The sequence below is a fragment of the Centrocercus urophasianus genome, unplaced genomic scaffold, assembly GCF_019232065.1.
Source record: "Centrocercus urophasianus isolate 14NV4802_14NV808 unplaced genomic scaffold, USGS_Curo_1.0 seq_63, whole genome shotgun sequence".
NCBI classification, from domain to species: domain Eukaryota; kingdom Metazoa; phylum Chordata; class Aves; order Galliformes; family Phasianidae; genus Centrocercus; species Centrocercus urophasianus.
Window position 1 is genome coordinate 28,136 of NW_024885233.1, and position 23,076 is coordinate 51,211.

At 56.8% G+C, this 23,076-nt stretch overlaps 4 protein-coding genes and 1 long non-coding RNA gene across 5 annotated transcripts; 2 read left to right on the plus strand and 3 right to left on the minus strand.

The window, feature by feature from the left end:
- Positions 1-28: 28 nt before the first annotated feature.
- Positions 29-3,848, minus strand: LOC122170122 (aldehyde dehydrogenase family 3 member B1-like). Its single transcript, XM_042836761.1, has 10 exons — positions 3,311-3,848; positions 2,720-2,900; positions 1,983-2,093; positions 1,789-1,909; positions 1,550-1,635; positions 1,344-1,425; positions 836-1,247; positions 620-779; positions 432-531; positions 29-225 (listed from the first exon to the last, which is right to left on the minus strand). The coding sequence occupies exons 2-10, from the start codon at positions 2,879-2,881 to the stop codon at positions 29-31; spliced, it is 1,431 nt and encodes a 476-aa protein (XP_042692695.1). The 5' UTR covers positions 2,882-2,900; positions 3,311-3,848.
- On the plus strand, positions 786-5,190 carry LOC122170123. The gene is made up of 2 exons (XR_006171704.1): positions 786-4,191; positions 4,425-5,190. It is a non-coding gene; the product is annotated as an uncharacterized LOC122170123 (long non-coding RNA).
- On the minus strand, positions 3,979-10,686 carry LOC122170121 (aldehyde dehydrogenase family 3 member B1-like). Its single transcript, XM_042836760.1, has 10 exons — positions 10,412-10,686; positions 10,051-10,213; positions 8,751-8,861; positions 8,528-8,648; positions 8,355-8,440; positions 7,983-8,064; positions 7,441-7,827; positions 7,054-7,220; positions 6,814-6,913; positions 3,979-4,762 (listed from the first exon to the last, which is right to left on the minus strand). The coding sequence occupies exons 1-10, from the start codon at positions 10,489-10,491 to the stop codon at positions 4,569-4,571; spliced, it is 1,491 nt and encodes a 496-aa protein (XP_042692694.1). The 5' UTR covers positions 10,492-10,686; the 3' UTR covers positions 3,979-4,568.
- A 380-nt stretch (positions 10,687-11,066) lies between these two features.
- On the minus strand, positions 11,067-18,304 carry LOC122170120 (aldehyde dehydrogenase family 3 member B1-like). Its single transcript, XM_042836759.1, has 11 exons — positions 18,083-18,304; positions 17,348-17,486; positions 16,887-17,049; positions 14,965-15,075; positions 14,762-14,882; positions 14,557-14,642; positions 14,240-14,321; positions 13,698-14,084; positions 13,242-13,408; positions 13,053-13,152; positions 11,067-11,582 (listed from the first exon to the last, which is right to left on the minus strand). The coding sequence occupies exons 2-11, from the start codon at positions 17,470-17,472 to the stop codon at positions 11,389-11,391; spliced, it is 1,536 nt and encodes a 511-aa protein (XP_042692693.1). The 5' UTR covers positions 17,473-17,486; positions 18,083-18,304; the 3' UTR covers positions 11,067-11,388.
- A 1,088-nt stretch (positions 18,305-19,392) lies between these two features.
- On the plus strand, positions 19,393-23,022 carry UNC93B1 (unc-93 homolog B1, TLR signaling regulator). Its single transcript, XM_042836739.1, has 11 exons — positions 19,393-19,456; positions 19,985-20,082; positions 20,157-20,298; positions 20,376-20,691; positions 20,756-20,885; positions 20,962-21,055; positions 21,133-21,257; positions 21,408-21,590; positions 21,668-21,941; positions 22,428-22,546; positions 22,622-23,022. The coding sequence occupies exons 2-11, from the start codon at positions 20,008-20,010 to the stop codon at positions 22,880-22,882; spliced, it is 1,719 nt and encodes a 572-aa protein (XP_042692673.1). The 5' UTR covers positions 19,393-19,456; positions 19,985-20,007; the 3' UTR covers positions 22,883-23,022.
- Positions 23,023-23,076: the final 54 nt, after the last annotated feature.

A 23,076-nucleotide genomic window follows, 5' to 3' on the forward strand; every position in this document is an offset into this window, starting at 1 on the left:
CGGAAGGAAGCGTTTATTGAGACGGCGCTCAAAGCAGCGTGCAGGCGACGGTGCGGCGGCGGCTTTCCACGGTGGTGCGGAGCAGCGGCAGGCGGCGCGGGGCGTACGGCGGGTAGCGGAGGTTGTTCAGCGCCTCCCGGCCGTCGGCACGGAGCAGGGCCGAGCGGAGGTGCGAGAAGGTCTCGAAGGTGAAACGGCCGTGGTAGCGGCCCATGCCGCTGAGCCCTGAACGGGAACGGGGAACGAAACCTCAGGGCCTGCGACGGTGCTAGGCCGCGGCACTGAGGGTGAAAGAGGACCTGGACCTGATAGACGGGGCAGAGGGATGGACGGACAGAGGGATGGGTGGACGGCCCAGCAGGTAGACAGGTGGATGGACAGACAGACAGGCAGATGGACAAAGAGGCAGACGGAAAGACAGATGGACATACCGATGCCACCAAAAGGCAGTGAAGTCAGTGTCATGTGCATGATGGTGTCATTGGCACAGAAGCCACCACTGCTTGTCCGCTCCAGCAGCCGACGAACCACCTTGGATGGGGGAACGTGAACAATGAGCACTATGAGCGGTCACCCCATGTTGTCCCTGTGGATAGTGGGACGTGGAGGAAGCTGCCACCTTCGTGCTGGAGGAGAAGACATAGAGTGTCAGTGGCCGTTCCCGGGCATTGATGAAGGTGATGGCATCCTCCTCACTGGTCACTGTCAAAATGGGCAACACAGGGCCAAAGATCTCCTCCCGCATCACTGGGTCATTCTCCTGGACGTCCCAGGGGGTCCTGTGGGGGCTGCAGGAGCAGAGACAGGTCATCCCGCACCAGATCCAGCAAGGCACCCCCCCGCGCATGCTGTGCCCTCACCGATGTAGCGCTCCTTCTCGTCCGTCTGTCCCCCGATGGCCACGCGCCCGCTGCACAGCAGCGCCTGCACTCGCTGGAACTGTTTGTCTCCCACTATGCGGGCAAAGTCAGGGGAATTGCGGGGCTCAGAGCCGTAGAACTCTGCGATGGCCTCGCGCAGAGCAGGCACCAGCCTCTCCCGCATCTCCACGCTGCACAGGACGTAGTCGGGCGCAACACAGGTCTGCCCCGCATTGAAGAAGCGTCCCCAGGCCACCCTCCGGGCCACGTTCTGCACATTGCAGGTGTCGGACACGTAGCAGGGGTTTTTGCCCCCCAGCTCCAGTGTCACCGGTGTCAGGTGCTTGGCAGCAGCCGTCATTATGATCCTACCCACTGAGGGGCTGCCTGTGGACAAGGGTTGTAGCGTAAGCTGATCTTGTCCATTTCCTTTTGTGTCTCCTTGCCTTGAAGGTGTAACCAAAGCCTCCCCATGGGACGCACCGGTGAAGAAGATGTAGTCAAACTTGTTCTCTAGCAGCCTGGTGGTCTCCTCCACTCCGGCAGTTACCACAGCAAAGCAGTCCTGTGGTTTAGGAGAATGATACAGGATACAACTCAGCTGTGGGGTTTTTTTTGTTTTTTTGTTTTTTGGTTTTTTTTTGTCAGGATATAGAGGGACAAGAAGCTGTGGCCAGCAGCCTTCCTACCTTGTCAAGGTAGCTGGGCAATGCCTCGGCCACCAGCCTCTCCATGTTCCTGCTGATTTCGGAGGGTTTCAGTACAACACAGTTACCTGTAGGACAAGAGCTCCTTCCCAGTGAGGAGCTGGCTCTCGGGGAGCAGAGAAACCCACCACCATCACCTCCCTTGGGGTTGGGAACTCAGGTTGCCTACGTGGAGGTCCTGGTACCCTCGTTGGGTAGTAGGGATGCAGCCTCAGCCTTACCAGCAGCAATGGCCCCAATGAGGGGCACTAGGAGGAGGTTGATGGGGTAGTTCCAGGGTCCGATGATGAGCACTACCCCATAGGGGTCCTTGTGGATGAAGGCTGAGTCCAGCTGTGTTGCCTGCAGCAGGAAGGAGATTGTTAGGGACCCACTGTTCCGATCCTGCCCATCCCTGGCAGACGCCATCCTGTACCCAGTTCTTGTCCACGTTCTCGTCCTTCATCCAGGCACCCAGGTTGTTTAGCGTGTGGTTGAGCTCACTCCTGCAGATGGATATCTCAGAGAGTTCCACTTCGAAGGATGGCTGAGGACATGCAGGAAGACATCATGGTCACTACCATCACCCCACTGCAATGGTTTTCCTCCCAAGCCCCACGCTCACCCTCCTAGTAGGGTGTGGTGGCCTCAGTAGGGCCAGATGCCACTGTTGGCCTTGTGCTGTGAAGACAGGTGGCACTGTCTTCCATGTCTACCACATGCCACCTATGTAACAATGTGCTACCTGGCCCCATACCACTCTGTGCCATCGTGTTCTGGGGCGTAGCAGAGACTCAGGTTTGGAGACACGTGTTTGGTATCTCAAGAGCTTTAGCTCCATTGATAGTAGAACAACACATGCAGCTCTGGAGGTGCAGATGGGCACAAGGAATTGAATTGTGCTCAGCAAAAGCTTCTGCAGAGCTGACTGAACCTAATTCTGTGCGATCAGAAGGCCTGCTTTGTGGTGTCCCATTGTGGGTGTCTCCAAAGCTGAGTTGAAGGTTACAGCAAAAAGCAGAGGCCACCTCTCCCCAAGCGACCATGCGCCAACCCCAGAGAGGTGCAGATGAGCAAAAGGGAGGAAACTGATGGAGAATAGATAGGAAAAAATGAGGGGGAAAAAGTGAAGGAAAGTCAAGCACTTCTCACCAGCAGCCCCATCCCTCTCACCTTGCGCATGTCCAAGGCAGTGGCCTCCAGGATGTCCTGCTTCTTCTCCTCCAGGAATCGGCCCAGGGCCTCCAGCTGGGCTGTACGGTATTCCAAGGGCCGTGTCCTCCCTGAGAGCCAGGCTGCCCGCAGGTGGCTCACCAGCCCTGCGTGGTCACTCATGGCACAGGGTGGCTGTGAGCTGGTGAGGATGGGAGATGTCACCCCCCCTGAGGTGGAGGAGAACACCCAGTGCCAGGGTGAAATCCACCATCATGTACCAAGCTCCTGTTGCAGCAGGCAGCGTATGCCTGGCCATAGAGCACAGCCAAGAGCAATGTGACCCTGTGCTGGGCAAAGATCAGGATGCATCAGAGTCTGTCTTCATGCTCAAGAATGCATGTCTGTGAGTGTATTACAGATTGCTTGAAATCACTACTGCTAAACATATATCAATGCACTTTTTAGGTTATATAGATTTCCCACTAGAGAAGTAAGCACATGGACTGTTCATCCATACACATAAAGTAAGTACAGACTTACAGCCATTCAGCCATACACACATCTTAGCTATTTATGATATTGGTGGCACAACACTTGCCAAATCTCTACCTGGAGTCAATCGAAGACAGAGCAGCCTTTGGAGAGAGTCTGTGCTGTGGAGCGCAGTGTTATCCCGACATCCCTAGCAGGCTTCTGTCTGTCTGTCCAATGCAGAAAAGGGTTTGGATGTGTTTGTGCGAAAATCCGTCTAGGACAGATAAGGATCCGGAATCTTTATGCCTGATTTGCATATTGGGAAGTGGGCGTAGAGCACAGTCTTCCTGCTTGAGTCTTGATCTGGGTTTCTTTGTCTTGCTGGCTACGCCTCAACAAGAAGGGCACCAGGCGAGCATATCAGAGTCATTCGGGCCTCCAGCCAAGCACATGGGAGAGGTCTCAGGTTCCACAGCCAAGCCAGCATCCACCTTCACCAGCATGTTCCCTGGCTTGTCTGTCAGGTGAACCCAACAAGAGGTTTGGCTTTGTGAGCCAAGGCGCTGGAGTTTGGTTCTCACTCTCTTAAGGTACAGGATGGGGTGAGGAACAGGAGGCACACAGAACTGGGAGCTTCATCTGCCGACAGTCAGCCAGTCACCAGCCAAACCTCTCGAGCATCTTGACCCCCTTCTTTGGAAGCACTTATCAGCCTGTGCATAATAATCGCTGTTTGGCCAGTGGACTTGGTCAGCACAAAGTTCACAGACACCAAGGTGAATAAGTGCAGTTATCTTTACTTCAGCAAGGTAAGTGAGATTAAACAGCAAAGGTAGAACGCAGCAATGCACTTAACCATTAGTACATGAGGATTGTGATTGAGAAAGTTATGTCACCAATTGCCCTCATACTTTACCTTCATCCAGATCTGCAGTTGCTGGGAGCCCAGTTGCAGCAATGATCTGGAGAGCCTTTCCCAGCAACTGGGAGGGCCTGTGTGGTGCATCTGCTCATAGGTGAGGGCTCCAACTTCACAAGGGTCCAGCTGGGCATGGGTGGATGTGGGGAGCACGGGGAGATATGAGGGGCGGTGGGAGGTGCGTGGGACATGCCAGGAGACATGGGGGAAGTGGGAGTTGGGGGGCACTGAGGGCAAAGTGGGGCACCAAGAACTGGGGGCCACCATCTATAGTTGGTTCCACCCCCAAGCCCCAACTCTTTTCTTTTCTCCCATCCCACTGGCTACCAGCTCCGCCCCACGCTGATAGGCAGGTGGCCCTGGGTGTCACCAAGCCAGCAACAGGTACAGCGAGGCACTTGGAGTCAACAGACGACATTGATGGCTGGGGGGCCCCCGCGGCTGTGGAGGCACCAGGGCGGCCGTGGCGGTGCCTCAGAGCAGGAAGCATTCCCCCCGGCGCTTGACCGAGGTGGCAGCGCGGACCAGCCCCATCTTGTGGGCGCTGTAAGGGGGGTAGCGCAGGGTATTGATGGGCTCCAGGCCGGTGCCACGCTGCAGGCAGCCGCGGTGGTGGGTGAAGGTGTCGAAGGTGAACTGGCCGTGGTACATCCCCAGACCGCTGGACCCTGCAACGCACAGCACAGAGCGACCCGCGGTCGGTGAGCCGAGGAGAAACGTGGGGAGGGCTTGGAAGGGCAGCGGGACAGAGAGCGAGGGGTGGAGGGGCCCCCAACAAGGCTTCTGGGCTCCCGGGTGGGGTGAAAAGCTCCCGGCCGCACTCGCAACCTCAGTGTCACCGTTTGCGTTGTGCACCGGGCGAGGCTCAGAAAACGTGGGCAGAACAATACTTTGGCAGGGCATCACCTCCTCGCTAGGAGGAGCTGTGTCCTCGAAAGCCTCTGAGCCGAGGCGGGCAGGCTGAAGCCTTTCTGCTCATACCGTTGCCTGGGGGAGAGGATCTGAAGTGCCGCCTCCTTGCTGCCCTCGTGCAGAGGAGCTGCGCTGCTCCCAGCCTCATGTGGTTCTTCTTCAATTAAAACTTTTGATAAACAGGTTTCATTTCTTTGTCTTTCTTTCTTCTTGCACTGCAGCTTCCTCCTTCCCCTCTCAAGTTTCTGTTCTGTTTTTGGCTCTAAATGCAGCAGCGGAAGTTCCTGGTCCCAAAACCTCAGGTGGTGCCAGAGTGGCTCAGAGCAGACAGCAGCAAGCAAGAGCTTCCATCAGCCCCACTTACCTACTGCAGCATCTTCTCTACCATGAGCACAGCCTCCCCAAAACACCTCCTCACTCTACGAGGTCATGGTGATCTTTCAAGGTCCCTTCCAACCTTCAAGGTCCCTTCCAACCTTCCTGTGCTGTTGTTCAGTGGTGGGTCATACTCAGCCCCAAGAGGCAGGGAGATCACTGAGCCAGCTGAAACCTCTTCTGGAGAACAGGAGCTGGCAGTAAAGCTCATCCTCAAGCCTGGGTGTCTCCATCATCTATACTCCTTCATCACCAAGGAAAAAGCAAAGCGCTTCTTGCTAATATGTTTGCTTTTTTTTTTTTTTTTTTTTTTTTTTTTTTTTAACCTAAATAGAATGGGTCAGAAGAGTGACGGTCCCAAAGTGCTGTTTCTGTCCCTGAGCTGTGAAACCACATGTCACCGGGGTGTTGTGGTGTTCAGGAGTTTCCTGGGACTTAAGGAGAACTTGAGTAAGTGCCCTTCTGGCATAGCAAATCCTCTGATCTGGAAACAGATGGAGGCTGGGAGACCTTCTGGAGGTCCACACGTGCTCTGCTCCTACTCACACATCTGCATAGGGTTGTGATAGAAAAGAGTGCAGAACTGGACCCAGCTTTGCCTGTGCAAGACTTCAGAGAAAGAAAGTGTGGGCAGAAAGCATCTACAGTGGCTCAGAAGTCAGCCGGCACATAGGAGTGTAGGACTTACAGTGGATATGCACTTCCTTCGTGTCATGAGGGATTCCTTGCACAATGTTTGGAGTTCATCAAATGCAAATCTAAAAGCACTGCCTGGTGGCCAGGATACATACAGAGGAGACCACAGCGTCACAGGAAATAGGACAACAGCTGCCTTTTCCAGGAGGAAACCCCCAGCAAAAGGGTCAGAATAAGATTTAGAGCTTTTCAGGGTCTGCCAAAAATCTTTGCAAAAATCTTTGTGTGGAGCAACGAGAAGGACCACCAGGAGTTGCACATTCTTCAATGATTTCTCAGTTCTGAGATGGGATGATGGTAAATGCTTGTGAAGCTTTTCCTTGTCATGTCTCCAGATCCGCATGATCTGGATTCAGTGCTGTCTATACCTCAAGAGCTTTCTGCAATATGTGGCTTCAGGTGCTTGCTGAAAGAGACTTCATATGCTTAGAAATTCATAGGAAATTGTGCTGTATTCAGACCTGCAGCCCAAAATGAAGATCCTTGAAAAACTTAAAATCTAGAGATATTCCTCTGCTGGCGCTATCTCAGATTTCCTACTTCTTAAATAAGACATCTCCACATACATAAGGAATGCTGCCTGGGACAGCAACTACTGAGAGAAGAAAGCTTTCGGTGCTTTTCACACACTGTGGCTGCAAAGCTGTGGAGCTCAGCCCTGGGAGCTGAAGCCAAGGGTGCTGGTGGGACAAGCTGGGGGCTCACATCTGCCTCAAGCTTGGAGGCTTGGACCTACCGATACCACCGAAGGGCAGCGAGGTCAGCGTCACGTGCATCAGGGTGTCGTTGCCACAGAAGCCCCCACTGCTCGTCCTCTCCAGCACTTGGTTCACCTCCTGGAGGGAGCACAGAAGGGGACATGGTGCTGATGCCGTGACCCCAGCTGCAGAGCCATCCTGCAGAGCCAGGGCCAAAATCCTTCAGCCAAAATCTTTGGTGAGGAGAGTTGGCCAGATGCACAGCCAGGGCTCTCTACCTTGTTGTCGGAGGAGAAGGCATACACAACCAGAGGCCGTTCATGGCTGTTGATGAAGTCAATGGCTTCATCCATATTGGCCACTGTAATGATGAGCAGGATAGGGCCAAAGATCTCCTCCTGCATGGCAAGGTCAGAGGGCTTCACATCCACCAGCACAGTAGGGGCTGCAAAGAAAGAAACCTGAAGGTGTCAGCCACGCCTGGAGGTTGGAGATGATATCTTGATCTACAGTGCACAGGTCCCTCCTCTAAGGCCAGATGCCTCACCAAGCTGCCATGCAAACTAAATGTCCCTTCTCTCTCCTCTCTGGCTGCAAGACCCTGTCCAAAATCCACACCACCTTATGCAAGGGTGAGCAGGATTATCTGAAATTCAAGCCCTCACCGATATAGCGCTCCTTCTCGTCCGTCTGTCCCCCGATGGCCACACGCCCGCTGCTCAGCAGCGCCTGCACTCGCTGGAACTGTTCGTCCCCCACAATGCGGGCAAAGTCAGGGGAATTGCGGGGCTCAGGGCCGTAGAACTCTGTGATGGCCTCGCGCAGAGCAGGCATCAGCTTCTCCTGCATCTCCACGCTGCACAGGACGTAGTCGGGCGCAATGCAGGTCTGCCCCGCATTGAAGAAGCGTCCCCAGACCACCCTCCGGGCCACGTTCTGCACATCGCAGGTGTCGGACACGTAGCAGGGGTTCTTGCCCCCCAGCTCCAGCGTCACCGGTGTCAGGTGCTTGGCAGCAGCCGTCATTATGATCCTGCCCACTGAGGGGCTGCCTGCAGGGCAGAAAGGGATGTGTCACGGCAGGGATCCCTCAGGGCTGCAGCCTGGCCTGGGGACGTGGCACTGCAGGGAGCCAGGGCCGCAGGGAGCACAAGTGCCCCCATATCCCAGCACGGGGCAGGGCTCAGCTCTGGCCCTCAAGACGCACCGGTGAAGAAGATGTAGTCAAACTTGTTCTCCAGCAGCCTGGTGGTCTCCTCCACGCCAGCAGTCACCACAGCAAAGCACTCCTGCAGCAGAAGAGGAGGGGACCCTCTGTGTCGCTCTGTTCCCATCCCCACTATCAGCACCCTGGATGAAGTGCTGTGTCTGAGTGAGCAGTGGGGCAGCCAGGGGCTAGTTCTAGGGAGCACAGCCATAAGGAACCCCATGCTTTGGAGTGCATAATGGGTGAGAACAGGTGCACGTCTGCATATCATGGAAGACTCAGAGGTGGGGAGTATAGGAACAGCTCGGCATACAAAAGGGGCGGGAAGAACCCTGCCATGAGGCATGGACAAGGATGACATGGGCTTCTTACTTTGTCCAAGTATTTGGGCAGCACTTCCTCCATGAGTTTCTCGCTGTTCTTTGTCAGCTCTGAGGGTTTGATGATGGCACAGTTACCTGGGGGGAGATTCAACCAACAATGTGTTCCCCAGCCCTGGCATGTGCTGCCCGCATCCTGTAAGCAAGGGACGGGCTCAGCCTCACCAGCAGCGATGGCCCCAATGAGGGGCACCAGGAGGAGGTAGATGGGGTAGTTCCAGGGCCCAATGATGAGCACTACCCCATAGGGGTCCTTGCGGATGAAAGCCAAGTCCAGCTGCGTCACCTACAGGAGCACATTGGTGTGGGTCAGATTCCACCTGAACAGCCCTCTTCATGCTCTGGGCTTTCCAGCAGCCCACGCTGGCAAGTTCCTTTTCTCCCTTACCAGGTTCTTGTCCACATGCTTGTCCTTCATCCACCGGGACAGGTTGTTCAGGGCTTCATTGAGCTCATTCTTGCACAGAAGGACCTCAGAGAACTCAGCCTCGAAGGGTGGCTGGGGGTGCAGAGCACTGTGCCCATCACTGCTTCCATGCTTTCCTGCATCTCTCACACCCATCTCAAGGGGCTTTAACACTGCTATGGGTACCCTGCCAAGCCTCAAGGGGAGCAACAGCAGCAAAGCAAAAGCTTTGAGATATCTTCAGAGGAGGCTGTGGAGCAGAGCCTGAGGAGATGGGGCTGTCCAGAAGGAGCAGGGATTTGGAGAAATGCACAGCTCCAGGACATTCCGAGGACACTAAGTGGGGAGGGTATTTGCAAGTATCATGTGGATTTGCCAACTTCTGAGCATTGTTTGGAGAGATGGGGCTGGGCAGATCTTTGGTCACACTCCACCCCATCGTACCTGTGTCCTTACAGCCATGTGCCTTTACCTAGCTGCTGCCATCAGTGGTGTTTTGGAGACAACTATCAGCAAGTTGCTGCTAATTCAGTCTTGGGCTCCTCAGCAGTGCTTCCCCATTTCAAGCACTTCTCTTATGTACAAGACCCTCCCAAGTCCCTGGGGTCCCACAGCAGCCATGGGAAAGGGGTGAAATGAAGCACCACTCTGCATCACCTTCCAGCACAAGAGCTGGTGTTTACAAATGGGGAAAGGCTGCAAGGATGAGCAGTTGTCCAAGGGGAGGTTCTGAACTGAGGTGGGGAACAGAAGATGATGAACCCTATATAGTGCTCATGGTGCAGGTGAATGAGCTGTCCCGAAGTGGGGAGGTTCAGGCTGGGGGTCTGGAGCACAAGGACTGGGTCTGCTCTGCCCCATTGCTCCTGCTGGGAGCACCAGGGAGGGAGCAGAGGCTGGGGAGGCAGTGGTGCCAGGGATACAGTCAGGATGGGGTGCATTTGGGTGTGAGGGCTTGACCAAGCACCAAGCAAGGTGGGGATTGGTTTCAGAGGGAGAGAGCAGGGAGAAAATGATGGGAGCAAGGGATGGATAAATATGTCCAAGTGTTTCCCATGACCCCAGCCATTCTTTGCAGGCAGAGGTTCTGGGGACGAGGGTTGGCAGTGTCCCCTCCATGTTCGCTGGACTCCTGCAGCCCCCGTGGGCTGCTCCTGATAGAGACGGGGTATGGTTTTCTCCTTACTGCCTCTGTGTGCACCCATGGGCTCCATGCCCAGGGCAGAGCTCCCCAGCCCTGCCAACCCCTGGATCCTCCAGTGCCCAGCCCTGGGGACCTTACCTTGCGCATGTCCAAGGCGGTGGCCTCCAGGATGTCCTGCTTCTTCTCCTCCAGGAATCGGCCCAGGGCCTCCAGCTGTGCCATGCGGTACTCCAAGGAGCGTGTCCTCCCTGAGAGCCAGGCTGCCCGCAGTTGGCTCACCAGCCCCACATAAGGGTTCTCACTGCAGGGATGGGGGCATCAGGGAGACCCCATCAGGGAGACCCCATCACATTCCCCTTTGGGTGCCAAGGCACAGGGGCTCTGCATTGCCCCAGCACAACCCAGCACCTTGCAGCATCAAGCTGGGGTGGCCAGGCTGTCTGGGCGCCTCCTGCCTCCCTTCCAGCCCGGCTGCTTGTCGCCATCCCTTTGCTCTCACCTCATGCTACCGTCATCCCCACCAGCTGTGCCAGCCTCACCATCCGTGGGCTGCCCGGGATGCTCAAGGGGCTGCTCCATGCCGAGCTGCGTTCAGGAGCCAACAGCTTCAGGGAGCAGCGAGGAGGAGCACGGGGCTGCACAGTACACCTTCCACAGCTGCTTGGCCTGATGGGAGCCTTACCCAGAAGGGGTGGCTTTGGGGAGCCTGCTTAGCACCCCAACACTGCAGCTGTGTTGCCGCTGAGCACGCGCTGCGTATCTCTCTGCAGCAGGGACTCCACCGCCAGCTTCCTGCCCTTCCCCTCAGCTCCTTGCGTCACTGCTGGCTGCGCTCCAGCCCAAACCACTCAAGATGCAGGACAGAGAGCGGTAACCTTAAAGCTGTGCCCCTGGCACCATGGCAGCAAGCAGAACAGCCCTGCCCTGCCTCTCGGGTCCGGCCCTGGCGTGGGGCCTCAACCCAATGTCCCTGCAGCTCCTCTGGCTGCCCCCACGGCTGTATCACAAGTGAGGGTCCCCTGCCCATGGTGGGATGGCCTGATGGGGAACGAGGGTGTCCAGGTATGGTGCAGGGATGCAGGATTAAGCTGTGAAGGCAGTGGAGGGATGAAGTGAGGCCGCAGAGCTCAGTGCAAAGTCTTTACTGAGGGCAGAGTTATACACAGAGAAAAAAACAACAGCCAGTAGGAGAGTATCGGAAGGTCATCTAAACAGAAATGAGATAGGGCTAATTGCCGGTCCTGAGCAAGCAGGGCACTATTGCTCTACCAGGAGGAGAAGTGTGGGGTAAGAACAAGAAACCGTCATCATTTTAGATGTGTCACAGCACACAGCCCTGAGCACAGGAAGCTGGAGAGGAGCAGGCACACAGGAGGGGTCAGTCCCCACTGTCCAGCATGCATCAGGGTGGTAGTGCGACACAAGACGTGGCACGGGTTGGATCCTGGTCAGTCCGTATGTGGCACAGGGCCTTGCTCAGAGCAGGGTGCACATGCCCTTGCGCTTGATCTCAAAGGTGGCAGTCATCAGCCCCAGCTTCTGCTGGGTGTAGGGTGGGTAGCGCGGGGAGTTGATAGCCTCCAGGCCCATGTTGCGGTGCAGGCAGCCGCGGTGATGACTGAAGGTGTCAAAGGTGAACTTGCCATGGTATTTCCCCAGACCACTGTTTCCTGCAACAAACAGCACAGGTCCAGGCTTGCTATGGGACTCCTGCCCAGCTCAAGCACCATAGGCACAAGGGAAAGACACTCCCGGCTTTTCTCATGCCAACACAACGGCCAACGCGGTGCAGCACCTTTTGCCCTTCCCCGTTCCTTTTCCAGCCCCACCAGGGCTCAGTCGCTCTGCACTAGCTGCTCCCTGCAGCTCACCATTGCTTGCTGCCCCAGCTGCAAACTTCTGACCAGTCTGCGCCTGCCTACATGCTCATGAGCTCTTCAGAAAGCTTTGCTGGGCCGCATTTCCCCAGTTTCCCCCTTGATGTGGGGTCCTACCATATGTACCCATGGTCAGGAGCCACCAATCCATCTGGAACAAAGAGCTCCAGGAAGAAGCTCCTCGTAAAAATCAGAGGCCATTGGCCACGTTGGTTCCCAATTCCTGTGGCTGACTTAAGCTCGAGGTTTCACGTCATGGTTAATAGCTTTGGCAAATGTCATCTCGGCTCTGGTGAATTCAGGCCCTCCACCTGATAATTTGAGGCAGTTTCTCTGAATCATTTCCATAAAGATAAGTTACGACACAGGAACCACCACCAATTGTTCCTTGATCTGCAATCAGGCAAGGAATTAATTCTGCTTTGCTGTTGTGCTGTCTTATTATGGCTGAATCAGCTGGCAGCTCTGACGTGCTGAGCAAGTGGAGTCTTTTTCCCAGAATAATCTCCACAATAGAGAAATTTTAGGGAAGAGACCACAGGATTGAGAAAGAACTCCGGGGAACAAACATCACAGTCATCCTGTATTTCAGTGCTCACCCCTGAGCATCTCATGGTAGACAGTGCTACAACCAGAGCTCAGCAGACCTTTTGTGAGATGAGAAAACAACTGCTATGTGCATATAAGCTCCTTGAAGGGCAAAAAACTCTTCCCCTTGACTGAGGAGGATCTTCCTATTACCACAAGCAAATTTCCCAAACATTTATAGATGTTTTCCTCCTGATATTTAGCCTTAAAATGCAGAATGAATGTACAAACCGCCTCCTGAGTGATGTTAAGAGCTGCAATCCAGCACCAAGCTGCTGCAAGAGGAAGGCTCCCCTGCCTGAGAAGCACAATGCTATGGATCTGCTCCCAGACAAGGAGCAGCAATGGACTGAGCAAAATCACCAGCATTTGAGGAGCATTCAGGTAAACCTCACGCTGGACAAAAGCCCAACCCTGGCACAGAATGTGGGCAACTCATTCTGCTCAGAAATACCAAGGAAATACCCAAGTGGTACAAACTTCCCTATATTTGATGAGGCATTTTTGCTGACACAGTGGACCACGGGGAGAAGAAAACCTGCAGTGCCCCACATGCACTCAGCAGAAGCAGGGCTGCAAAGCCCCAGAGATCAGCCCGAGGGAGCTGAAGCCAAGGGTGCTGGTGGGACAAGCTGGGGGCTCGCATCTGCCTCAAGCTTGGGGGCTTGGACCTACCAGTACCACCGAAGGGCAGCGAGGTCAGCATCACGTGCATCAGGGTGTCGTTGCCACAGAAGCCCCCGCTGCTCGTCCTCTCCAGCACTTGGTTCACCACCTGGAGGGAGCACAGAAGGGGACATGGTGCTGATGTCCCGCTGCCCCAATTTCCCTCCTTCCCTTTTCTGCCCTGTGGACCACACGCACCTTGCTGTCGCAGGAGAAGGCGTAGATGGCCAATGGCCGGGGCCGTGCATTGATGAAGTCAATGGCTTCATCCATGTTGGCCACGACAACAATGGGCAGGATGGGCCCGAAGATCTCCTCCTGCATGGCGGGGTCAGAGGGCTGCACATCTGCCAGTACTGTGGGGGCTGTGAAGAAGGAGAAAGGAAGCAAACAGCTCACTGCACAGGCACGGGTGTTCACATCAGCCCCGGCTTGCCAGGGACCTGCTGCTTCACAGGTTCCTTTCCCAAACAAAGCTCATAGAACTACAGAAACATAGTCACCGAATCGTAGAATATCCCAAGTTGGTTTTGAGCCCTCCACAATCTCCCCGTGTCTCTGCCTGTGGTCCCTGTGGTCATGGCTCTGCTTCCGTATCTCACATCCCCCTGCCAAGCACTTCCTTGCTCCCCACACGCCAAACCTCCTCCTCACCGATGTAGCGCTCCTTCTCGTCCGTCTGTCCCCCGATGGCCACACGCCCGCTGCGCAGCAGCGCCCGCACACGCTGGAACTGCTTATCTCCCACAATGCGGGCAAAGTCAGGGGACTCCCGTGGGTTGGAACCAAAATATTCAGTGATGGCCTCACGCAGAGCAGGCATCAGCTTCTCCTGCATCTCCACGCTGCACAGGACGTAGTCGGGCGCAATGCAGGTCTGCCCCGCATTGAAGAAGCGTCCCCAGACCACCCTCCGGGCCACGTTCTGCACATCGCAGGTGTCGGACACGTAGCAGGGGTTCTTGCCCCCCAGCTCCAGCGTCACCGGTGTCAGGTGCTTGGCAGCAGCCGTCATTATGATCCTGCCCACTGAGGGGCTGCCTGCAGGGCAGAAAGGGATGTGTCACGGCAGGGATCCCTCAGGGCTGCAGCCTGGCCTGGGGACGTGGCACTGCAGGGAGCCAGGGCCGCAGGGAGCACAAGTGCCCCCATATCCCAGCACGGGGCAGGGCTCAGCTCTGGCCCTCAAGACGCACCGGTGAAGAAGATGTAGTCAAACTTGTTCTCTAGCAGCCTGGTGGTCTCCTCCACACCAGCAGTCACCACGGCAAAGCAGTCCTGCATGTAAAAGGAAAAATCCCTGTCAGCATCTGCCTGGGCCAATCTGTCCCTATCCCCATTAGCAGCACCCTGAGCTGCGTGGATCACAAACACTGGCTGATCATGGAGCAGGCATCACAGCACCCCAGTGCAGGGCAGCCGTGATGCTGGCGTGTGCAAAGAGGTGTGATCAGGGGTTAGAATGCCCTGGCCACAGGCAGGGGTAATGACAGGGACAAGGAGAGCTTCTTACACTGTCCAGGTAGCACGTCAGCAATTCAGCCACAAGCCTCTCAGTGTTCTTGGATATCTCTGAGGGTTTGATGACCACACAGTTACCTGGGGGGAGACAGACAATGTCAGAGCAGCCCAAACTAGGGACAGAGAGCCCATCCAGGTCCCCTCGCCTGCATCCTCCAGGCAGGAGATGTGCCTGGCTTTGTGCAGCCTGGCCTCACCAGCAGCAATAGCACCGATGAGAGGTACAAGGAAGAGGTGGATGGGGTAGTTCCAGGGCGCGATGATGAGCACCACCCCATAGGGCTCCTTGCGGACGAAAGCTGAGTCCAGCTGTGTGACCTGCAAGAAAGGCACCTCAGTGCTGCTCCTGAAGCAGCTCTGCCCCTTTGTTGACCTCCCGCTTCCAGAGCTTCTGCCCTACCAGGTTCTTGTCCACGTGCTCGTCCTTCATCCAGTGAGACAAGTTGTTGAGGGTGTCATTGAGCTCATTCTTGCAGAGGAGAATCTCTGTGAAATAGGCCTCAAAGGATGGCTGGGGACAGACATCAGTGTCAGCATCACCCCAACATCAGAACCATCTCCTCCCACCCGCAGATGTCTCGCCTTCTGCCCACAAAGGCAGAGCAGAAGAAGCTATTAAGAAGCTATTTTAAGAAGAAAGAGCTATTAATCTTGCAGCTACTGGGGAGTATCACGGCCACCAACATTTTATAACAGTTGGTATTTGGTCAGAGAGAAAAAACAATATTTGATGTCTTTTGGGCATCGCTGTGCACTGATACCATTGCCCTTGAGGCCACAAGTTGCTGCGTTCTGATCCCTTGGGAGCTGGAGGCAGAGCCTAGTGCCTTATTCCACTGCCCCCGCACAGCTGCTGGGCTCAAAGCTCTGCATTGTTCCAGCAGGAACGCGATGAAGACCAAACACTTTGTGACTGCCCCACAGAACAGAGCTGAGCTGTACAGCACCAGGCAGGAAAATCCCTGCAGCTGTGGGGCTCCTGTAGCGAGCCGGCACACGGCCGGGCCAGGCAGGTTGGGTGAGACACAGGGAGGAAACAAACCCAGCAGGTTGCTCCCAGATACGCCATCTCAACACACGGTGACTAAAATCACGGTGAGCTGGGAGCGGCGCAATTCTGTGGAGGCATTTCCTGCCTATGCAGGTCCTCTCCATTGACAGAAGCACGGCAGAGTCAGTTTGTGATGGAGAAGCATGAGGACATGAGGAGTTAGCTCAGCAGGACTAACTTCCCTCCGTCACCACACAGGGCAAAACTCTTTGGTGCTGAGTTATTTGCAGAGCCTCCACTGTGATAGCCTCCAGACCACAAAGCATCTCTGGTGGGAGCTTTCCTTCATCACAGCAGGAAAACAGGGGGGAAAGTGGAGTTTGTGACCCCTCTGCTTGGAGGCTCCACCACCAAGCCCAGCCCAGGAGACCTCCCTGGCTCCTCAGCGTATCAGCTGCGTGGTGAAGCAACGGGGCTGCTCTCAGCCTGGGCGGCTGGTTGCACCACCGGAGGATGAGGAAACTGCTGGTGAAGATTAATGGTGGCCATTAAGGGTTCTGATGGGACAGAAGTCTAGTGTATGAGACATTAAATCTGAGGTCACTCTTCCATCATCGGGAGAGAAACGGGCGAGGCAGCCACCTCAGATACGTAAGAGCAGATGAATTGTCCATCCAGCTATGAAGACCTGACTGCATAACAAGCACGTTAGTGGGCAACCGGTTCTAATTATGTACAATTAGGAGAGACGAACAACGCATGTTGAGTGTCAGTGCTTATCAGCACCTGTCTGAAGCTGAAGTTTCTCACCTCAAACAAACAAGGCAATTAGAAGCATGGGATTTTGAGATGCTTGAGGCCATCTGCGGGCACAGCCACACACAGATGCAGCTCCAACCCCTCAGAAACCTTTTCTAACAATCTCTGACCAAATTGCACAGCACACCAGGAAGGGAAAAAGTGACCATAGACTGAATTTGTCCCCAGTGGGGAGGCACCCTGCCTCCTTGACAGATCACTCAGGGGCTCTTGAGGTGCCATTGTCCCTAAGGTCCTCGCTTGTGCCACAACACCAAGCCAGCAAGATCAACCCCTGCATGGCTGGTACATGGGAGGAATGTGCAAGATCAGCTCCTTGAACAACACCAGTAATCCCTGCTGCAACCAGGCATGTGAGGAGCACCCTTGACTACAGCCTCTGCAACCAGGGCACTGTAGAAGTGACATGGAGCTACTCAGGGACTTGGCAGTCTGAATGCCCCACAGCAGCATCATATAGGAATGCAGGACCCCAAGATGCAGACACGGTGCCCATTCCCGACTCCTCTCACCTTGCCCATGTCCAACGCAGTGGCTTCCAGGATGTCCTGCTTCTTCTCCTCCAGGAAGCGGCCCAGGGCCTCCAGCTGTGCCACACGGTATTCCAAGGGCCGTGTCTTCCCCGAGAGCCAGGCTGCCCGCAGGTGGCTCACCAGCCCCGCATAGGGGTTCCCGCTGTGGGAGTGGGGACGTCAGGGGTACCCCAGCCCTCTCCCAGTCCTCCGTGCTGCAGGTGCCAAGGAGAGGAGCTCTGCGTCCCAGCCTCATCCCACACCATCTGTGCCCTCCCTCAGAGCTGGAGCTCCCTATGCTCACCTTGTCTCCAAACTCGGCTCCCCAGGATCCCACTGTGGCCTGGTGCCTGATGGCTCCTCATGTTTGTCCCTTGCATCCCAGCACCTTGCAGCACCCACACCCACACCCCTCCATGCCACTGCCCCATCCCCTGCTGTCCCCAGCCCCTCGCTCTCACCTGACAGTGCTGCAGACCACTGGCCCTTTCGGGATGGCACCAGCTGCGCCGGCACTGCTGCTCAGCAGGCTGCTCTTACCACAGCCTGGGGGCTGCTGCACGGGAAGCTGGAGGGGCTGCTGCATGGTCTACACGGGCCCTGGGGAGAGGTATGGGGATGGTAAACTTATGCAAGTGCTCTTCCCTCCCCCAGTGGGGTCTGCAGTCACTGCAAGGAAGCCTCGGAGATGCAGAGCAGCCACCCCGCAGCACAGCACCATGTCCACAGTGGCCCTTTGAAGGCAGTTGGGTCCTTGAGGACTTCCAGACTGAAGCGTGAGTCACTCCAGTGTGGCTGCCTGAGGCCCTGAAGCATCCAGCTGGAGATGCCTGGAATTCCCATACCCTTCCCCCCTCCCCGGATGGCCTCCAGCCACAGGATTGCCCCACAGATGTAGGGTCGGTCTTGAGGATCCCAATGCAGGGAGGTATCTCAGGATGGCCTGTTGGGTTCCCCACACACCCCACTACAGGGCAGCACTGGTACTGCCCCAACGCACCAGTGGGCATAGTATCGCTCCCCCTTTCACTGAAGACTTGCCCAGACATGGCTAGGGGGCCGGGGCAGGGGATACCCACAGCCACACATCCGTTTCTCTGTCCCTCTCCATACCCAACGCATCCACCCTCCCTCAAGGGAACCCACCAAAGGCAAAGTCCAACCAAGGGGCAGCCAAGTGCCACATAGGTACCTACCTGTGGGGCTGAGCGGTGGCTGGAGGAGCACAAAGCTGGGTTGGCACTGCCGAAGCTCAGGGTGGCCCTCATAAATGCTGTGGGGCAGGTGGCCTGGCCACATGTCCAGGGGTGGGCAGGATAATGCCCCGCCTCCATGGGGTTGGCAATAAGGAGAGAGCAGCCCGCCTCCACGTAGCTAATGTTGGGATGGGGTGGGACCGGGACCTCCCAGTGGGATAGTGGAGCTGGGGAACAACCAAACCATCACTGTGAGCCCTGACCCACAGATACCCCACAGAAACCACTCACTCTGCTCCCCGGAGCCACCCCTGATCCAGGGGACTCAGCAGACCCCATGGGGACACGATGCCATTCCTATGCCCACGTCCACCCCATCATTACTGGAACAAGCCCCAAGCTCACCCCACACCCACCTCCCCTCCACTCACTCTGGCTCCCTGCACGCCCTAATTAATAACGCTGCTATGTAAACAGGAAGGCAGCAGCCCTGCCCCATGCACTATGCCAGAACAGCGGGGTGGTGCTGCCCCCAAATCCCAAGGAGTACCCCCAAGTATAGGGATTTACCCCAAAGTGCTTCTGCACTTGGGGGAATGGAGCCCAGCCCTGAGTAGCCCCTGCCTCAGTGCAGGAACATCCTGGCCCATATCCACCATCTGCAGGGAGATTCGGGGTTGATTTGGGGTTTTGGCTGCAGTGCTGTCCTTTAGATGCTGCATGCACAGGGTCCCTCACTGTGGTGTGGGACATGCACATGGCCAAGATGCTCCACGTGACCCGTGGCAAAGGGGAAAGTGGAGATTGGCACTCCCGGACCCCAAATAAGTATTTGGGGGCACAATGTGGGGCTCCGCTCACCTCTCAGCCTGGGTTTAGGGTCACAGAGGGCACGGGAGGCATCCCACACCCCTCCTGGGGTTGTCCCTGTCCCCATCCCGCTGTGTGACATTCCTTTAGTACCGGCTCGGCCAGATTTGTCCATTGGCTGCGGGTGACCGATGACAGGGAGGGAGCAAAGCTGCCGGACTCCCTCCTGGCTCCCGTTTATGGGTTGCCGGAGGGGATACGGGCACACAGGCGGGAGGGGGGGAAGAACAGGGGACACGTGGGTGACAAGGGGACACAAGCAGACAGGTGACAACAGGAGAGAGAGGTCGAGAAGGGCCACGTGCCTCTTCCATGTGGCGATGGGATAGGAGCAGCATAAATTGGGTGCTGGTGGGAATATGGGGTCCCGGGAGTTCCAGGAGCGGCTCCTTTAAGCCCCCGTCCCGCCCGCCCCGTTCGAAAGAGGAAGCTGCGGCGGCTCCGCCCCGAGCCGGGCACAGCGGGGCGGCAGCCAGGCCGGGGTGCTGAGCTCGGGGCTGTGGGGTAGGAGTTGCCGGACGCGGGGGTGCGAGGGTGCCGGGTGCCAGGTTTGGGACCGAACGGTGCGAGGATGGAGGAGTGACAGGCAGAGGGTGTAGGGGAGCGGAGCTCATGGGTGCAGTGTCTAAGGGGTGCAGGGCAAAAGGTTTCGGGGTGCAGAGAACATGGGTGCAAGGTTTGGGGGTGCCGGGCTCATAGATGAAGGGTTTGGGGGTGAATGAATGATGGGTGCAGAGCATGTGTTGTGAGGGCTCTCATGAACGCAGGGTTTAGGGATGCAGAACCTACAGGTGCCATGGTTTACGGGGGGCCAGGCATGCAGTTGCAGAGTATGGGGGTGCGGCGTCTCAAGGGTGCTGGGTGCAAGGTTTGGGGGGTGTGCAGTGTAAGGGGGGAGGAATAATGGCTGCCCAACGAGGGGGTGTGGGCAGCAGGGGGTGCTGGACAGGAGTGCAAAGTTTGAGGGTGCAGAGCCCAAGGGTGCAGGGCTCGGGGCCACAGGAACATGTTCTGCACCCCCAACACCTCCAGAGTGCCCCGCAGACACAGCAGCGATGGAGAAGGACCCCGGCTGCTGCCAGGATGTGGCCAAAACAGCAGCGGGTGAGATGCTGGGCCCTGAGGCACAGGTGAGGCAGGGAGGTGACACGGGGTTGTGACACAGGGTGGTGGCACCCCGTGGCTGAGCAGGGGGCTCCTACAGCTGGACGACATGGTGGGAGCGCACACGGACTACAATGAGGAGGAGGAGGAGCAGAAATATTTCCGCCGCAAGCGCCTTGGCGTGGTGAAGAACGTGCTGGCTGCCAGCTTGGCCGCCATGCTCACCTACAGCGTCTACCTGGGTACGGCCCCGGCCCCAGAACGGGGAACCCTCTGATGTCAGTGGGGCAGTGACGTGATGGCATTTGGGACTCCCCAGGCCTGCTGCAGATGCAGCTCATCCTGCACTATGACGAGACCTACCGGGAGGTGAAGTACAGCAACATGGAGCTGGAGGACATCGACCGCAAGGTGCTGATGGGCATCAATGTCACCCCCGTGGTGGCGCTGCTCTACACTCCTGTCCTCATCCGGTTCTTCGGCACCAAGTGGACCATGTTCCTGGCCGTGGGCATCTATGCCCTCTTTGTCTCCAGCAACTACTGGGAGCGCTACTTCACACTGGTGCCCTCTGCTGTGGCCATCGGGGTGGCCATCGTGCCACTCTGGGCCTCCCTGGGCAACTACATTACGCGGTAGGTGGCAGGGGGAGAAGGGAACAGTGGGACAGGGCAGAGGCTGACCCACACTCTGCTACAGGATGGCACAGAAGTACTACGAGTATGCCAACTACAAGGAGGAGCACGTGCAGGAGCAGCGGCAAGCACCGCGTGGAGCCTGCAGTGCCTACATTGTCGTCTTCCAGACCATCTTCTACATCTGCTTCCACGTGAGGGCCAGCGGGGACAGGGAGGGAACAAATGGAACAGCCCAGTGCTGAATGTCCACCACTCTGCATCCTGCAGCTGAGCTTCGTCTGCGCGCAGATGCCCACGCTCTTCTTCCTCAACAACTACATCTACCAGCTCAACCACACACTCTACGGGGTGAAGCACTGTGGTGAGCACATGGGGCGGCACCATGGGGTGTTGGCACAGTCCTGGCCAGTGCTGAGCCCACCGTGCACGCCCCTGCAGGTACCCTGAGCCACGGCACGCTGACTGGCTTCAATAAGACGGTGCTGCACAGTCTGCCTCGCAGCGTCAACCTCATCGTGGTGGAGAGCGTCCTGATGGCAGCTGCCTTCCTTGCCATGCTGGTGGTGAGCACGGGATTGTAGAATCAGAGAATGGTTTGGGTTGGAAGGGACCTTAAAGATTTTCCATTTCCAACCTCCTGCTGTGGGCTGGTTGTAAGATGGGACAGGATGGGGCAGGTGGCCATCAGCATGTCACCTGCTACTACAACACAGGTCCTGTTGCTCTGCGGCTCGGCGTATCGGACCACTGAGGAGATTGATCTGCGCAGCATAGGCTGGGGGAACATATTCCAGCTGCCCTTCAAGCACATGCGGGACTATCGCCTCCGCCACCTCCTTCCTTTCTTCATCTACAGTGGCTTTGAGGTGCTCTTCGTCTGCAATGATTTCTCCCTGGTACAGCATAGAGTTGGGATGGGGTGGTGGCATGGGGACGGCATGGCTGCATGATGCTAAGCCTGTCCTCGATGCAGAACTATGGCGTGTGCACCCTGGGGCTGGAGAAGCTGGCATACCTCCTCATCGCCTACGGCTTCTCCGCCTCCACCTGCTCTAGCCTTGCTCTCTTCATGCTGCGCCTGCGACGTCAGTACCCACTGCTGGCCGGAGCCTTGCTCCACGCTTCTATCCTGGTGACGCTCTTCTGCTGGGCACCTACGCCCCGACAAGTGGAGCAGGCACCTCTGCTTTACACCATAGCCGCACTCTGGGGAATGGGCAGTGCCCTCAACAAGACTGGCATTAGCAGTGAGTAGTGGGAATGTCCCAGTACAGTCTCTGGCGTCCCCAGGAGTGAGCAAGTTGTTTCCAGACCATCTTGGCCAGTGGTCCCCAGTTCCATGGGTGGAGTAGGTTGTACCCAGCTCATCCTGTTCTTGTGTCCTCTGGTAGTCCTAGTTCTGTGGGTAGGGCAGGTTGTCCCCAACTAATTCTGTACTCATGTCCCCCGATGGTACCCACCTCCATGAATAGAGTGGGTTGTCCCCACTTCACTCTGTCCTTGTGTCCCCCAGTGGCCTCCAGCCCTTTGAGTAGGGCAGGTTGTTCCTGACTCATCCTGTCCTCATGCCCCTCAGTGTTCCCTAGCTCTGTGGGTAGGGCTTGTTGTCCCCAGCTTGTCCTGTCCTTGTGTGCCCCAGTGGTCCCCAGCTCTGTAGGCTCACTAGTAATTATCAGAAGACAATGACATAGGCTGGGGATGCTGACAGCGTGTGCCTGCCTCCCTCCACCTAGTCCTCCTGGGCATGCTGTATGAAGACAAAGAGCGCCAAGACTTCGTCTTCACCATCTACCACTGGTGGCAGGCACTGGCCATCTTCGTTGTGTACCTGTGGTCAGGGCTGCCTATGAAGGTGAGCAGGGCTGGGACAGGGCAAGGGCCGGGCGCGGTGAGGCTGTCCCACATGCTGATCCCTTCCATCCCCTAGGCCAAGCTGTCTCTCATGCTGTTGGCGCTGGGGCTGGCGGCAGGTTCTTATGGCTGGATGGAGCGCCGGTTGGCACAGCGCGTGGCCTTCCGCCTGCCCCGCATGCCACGTCCGCGCCACAGGGCCAGCGGGTACCGCTACCTGGAGGAGGATGACTCTGACGAAACCAACTCAGAGGGTGAGGGAGAGAGCCGTGACAACAGCCATCCACCAGCGGAGGAGAACGAGACGGCGAGAGATGACGGGGAGCAGAGAAATTAGGCAGCGGGCCCACGGGCCTCTGGCAGCCTCACAGGCCTCCCCATACAGCTGCACCCTCTGGGGCTTGAGCCCCGCCGGAGCCGACCCCGAGGCACTGCGCGCTCCCCGCTGATCTCCGACTCAATAAAAGGTTCATCCGATTGCCATCTCCGCCTTCAGTGCCGCCGTTCCGTCCCGCTGCTTTCGACGCCCCT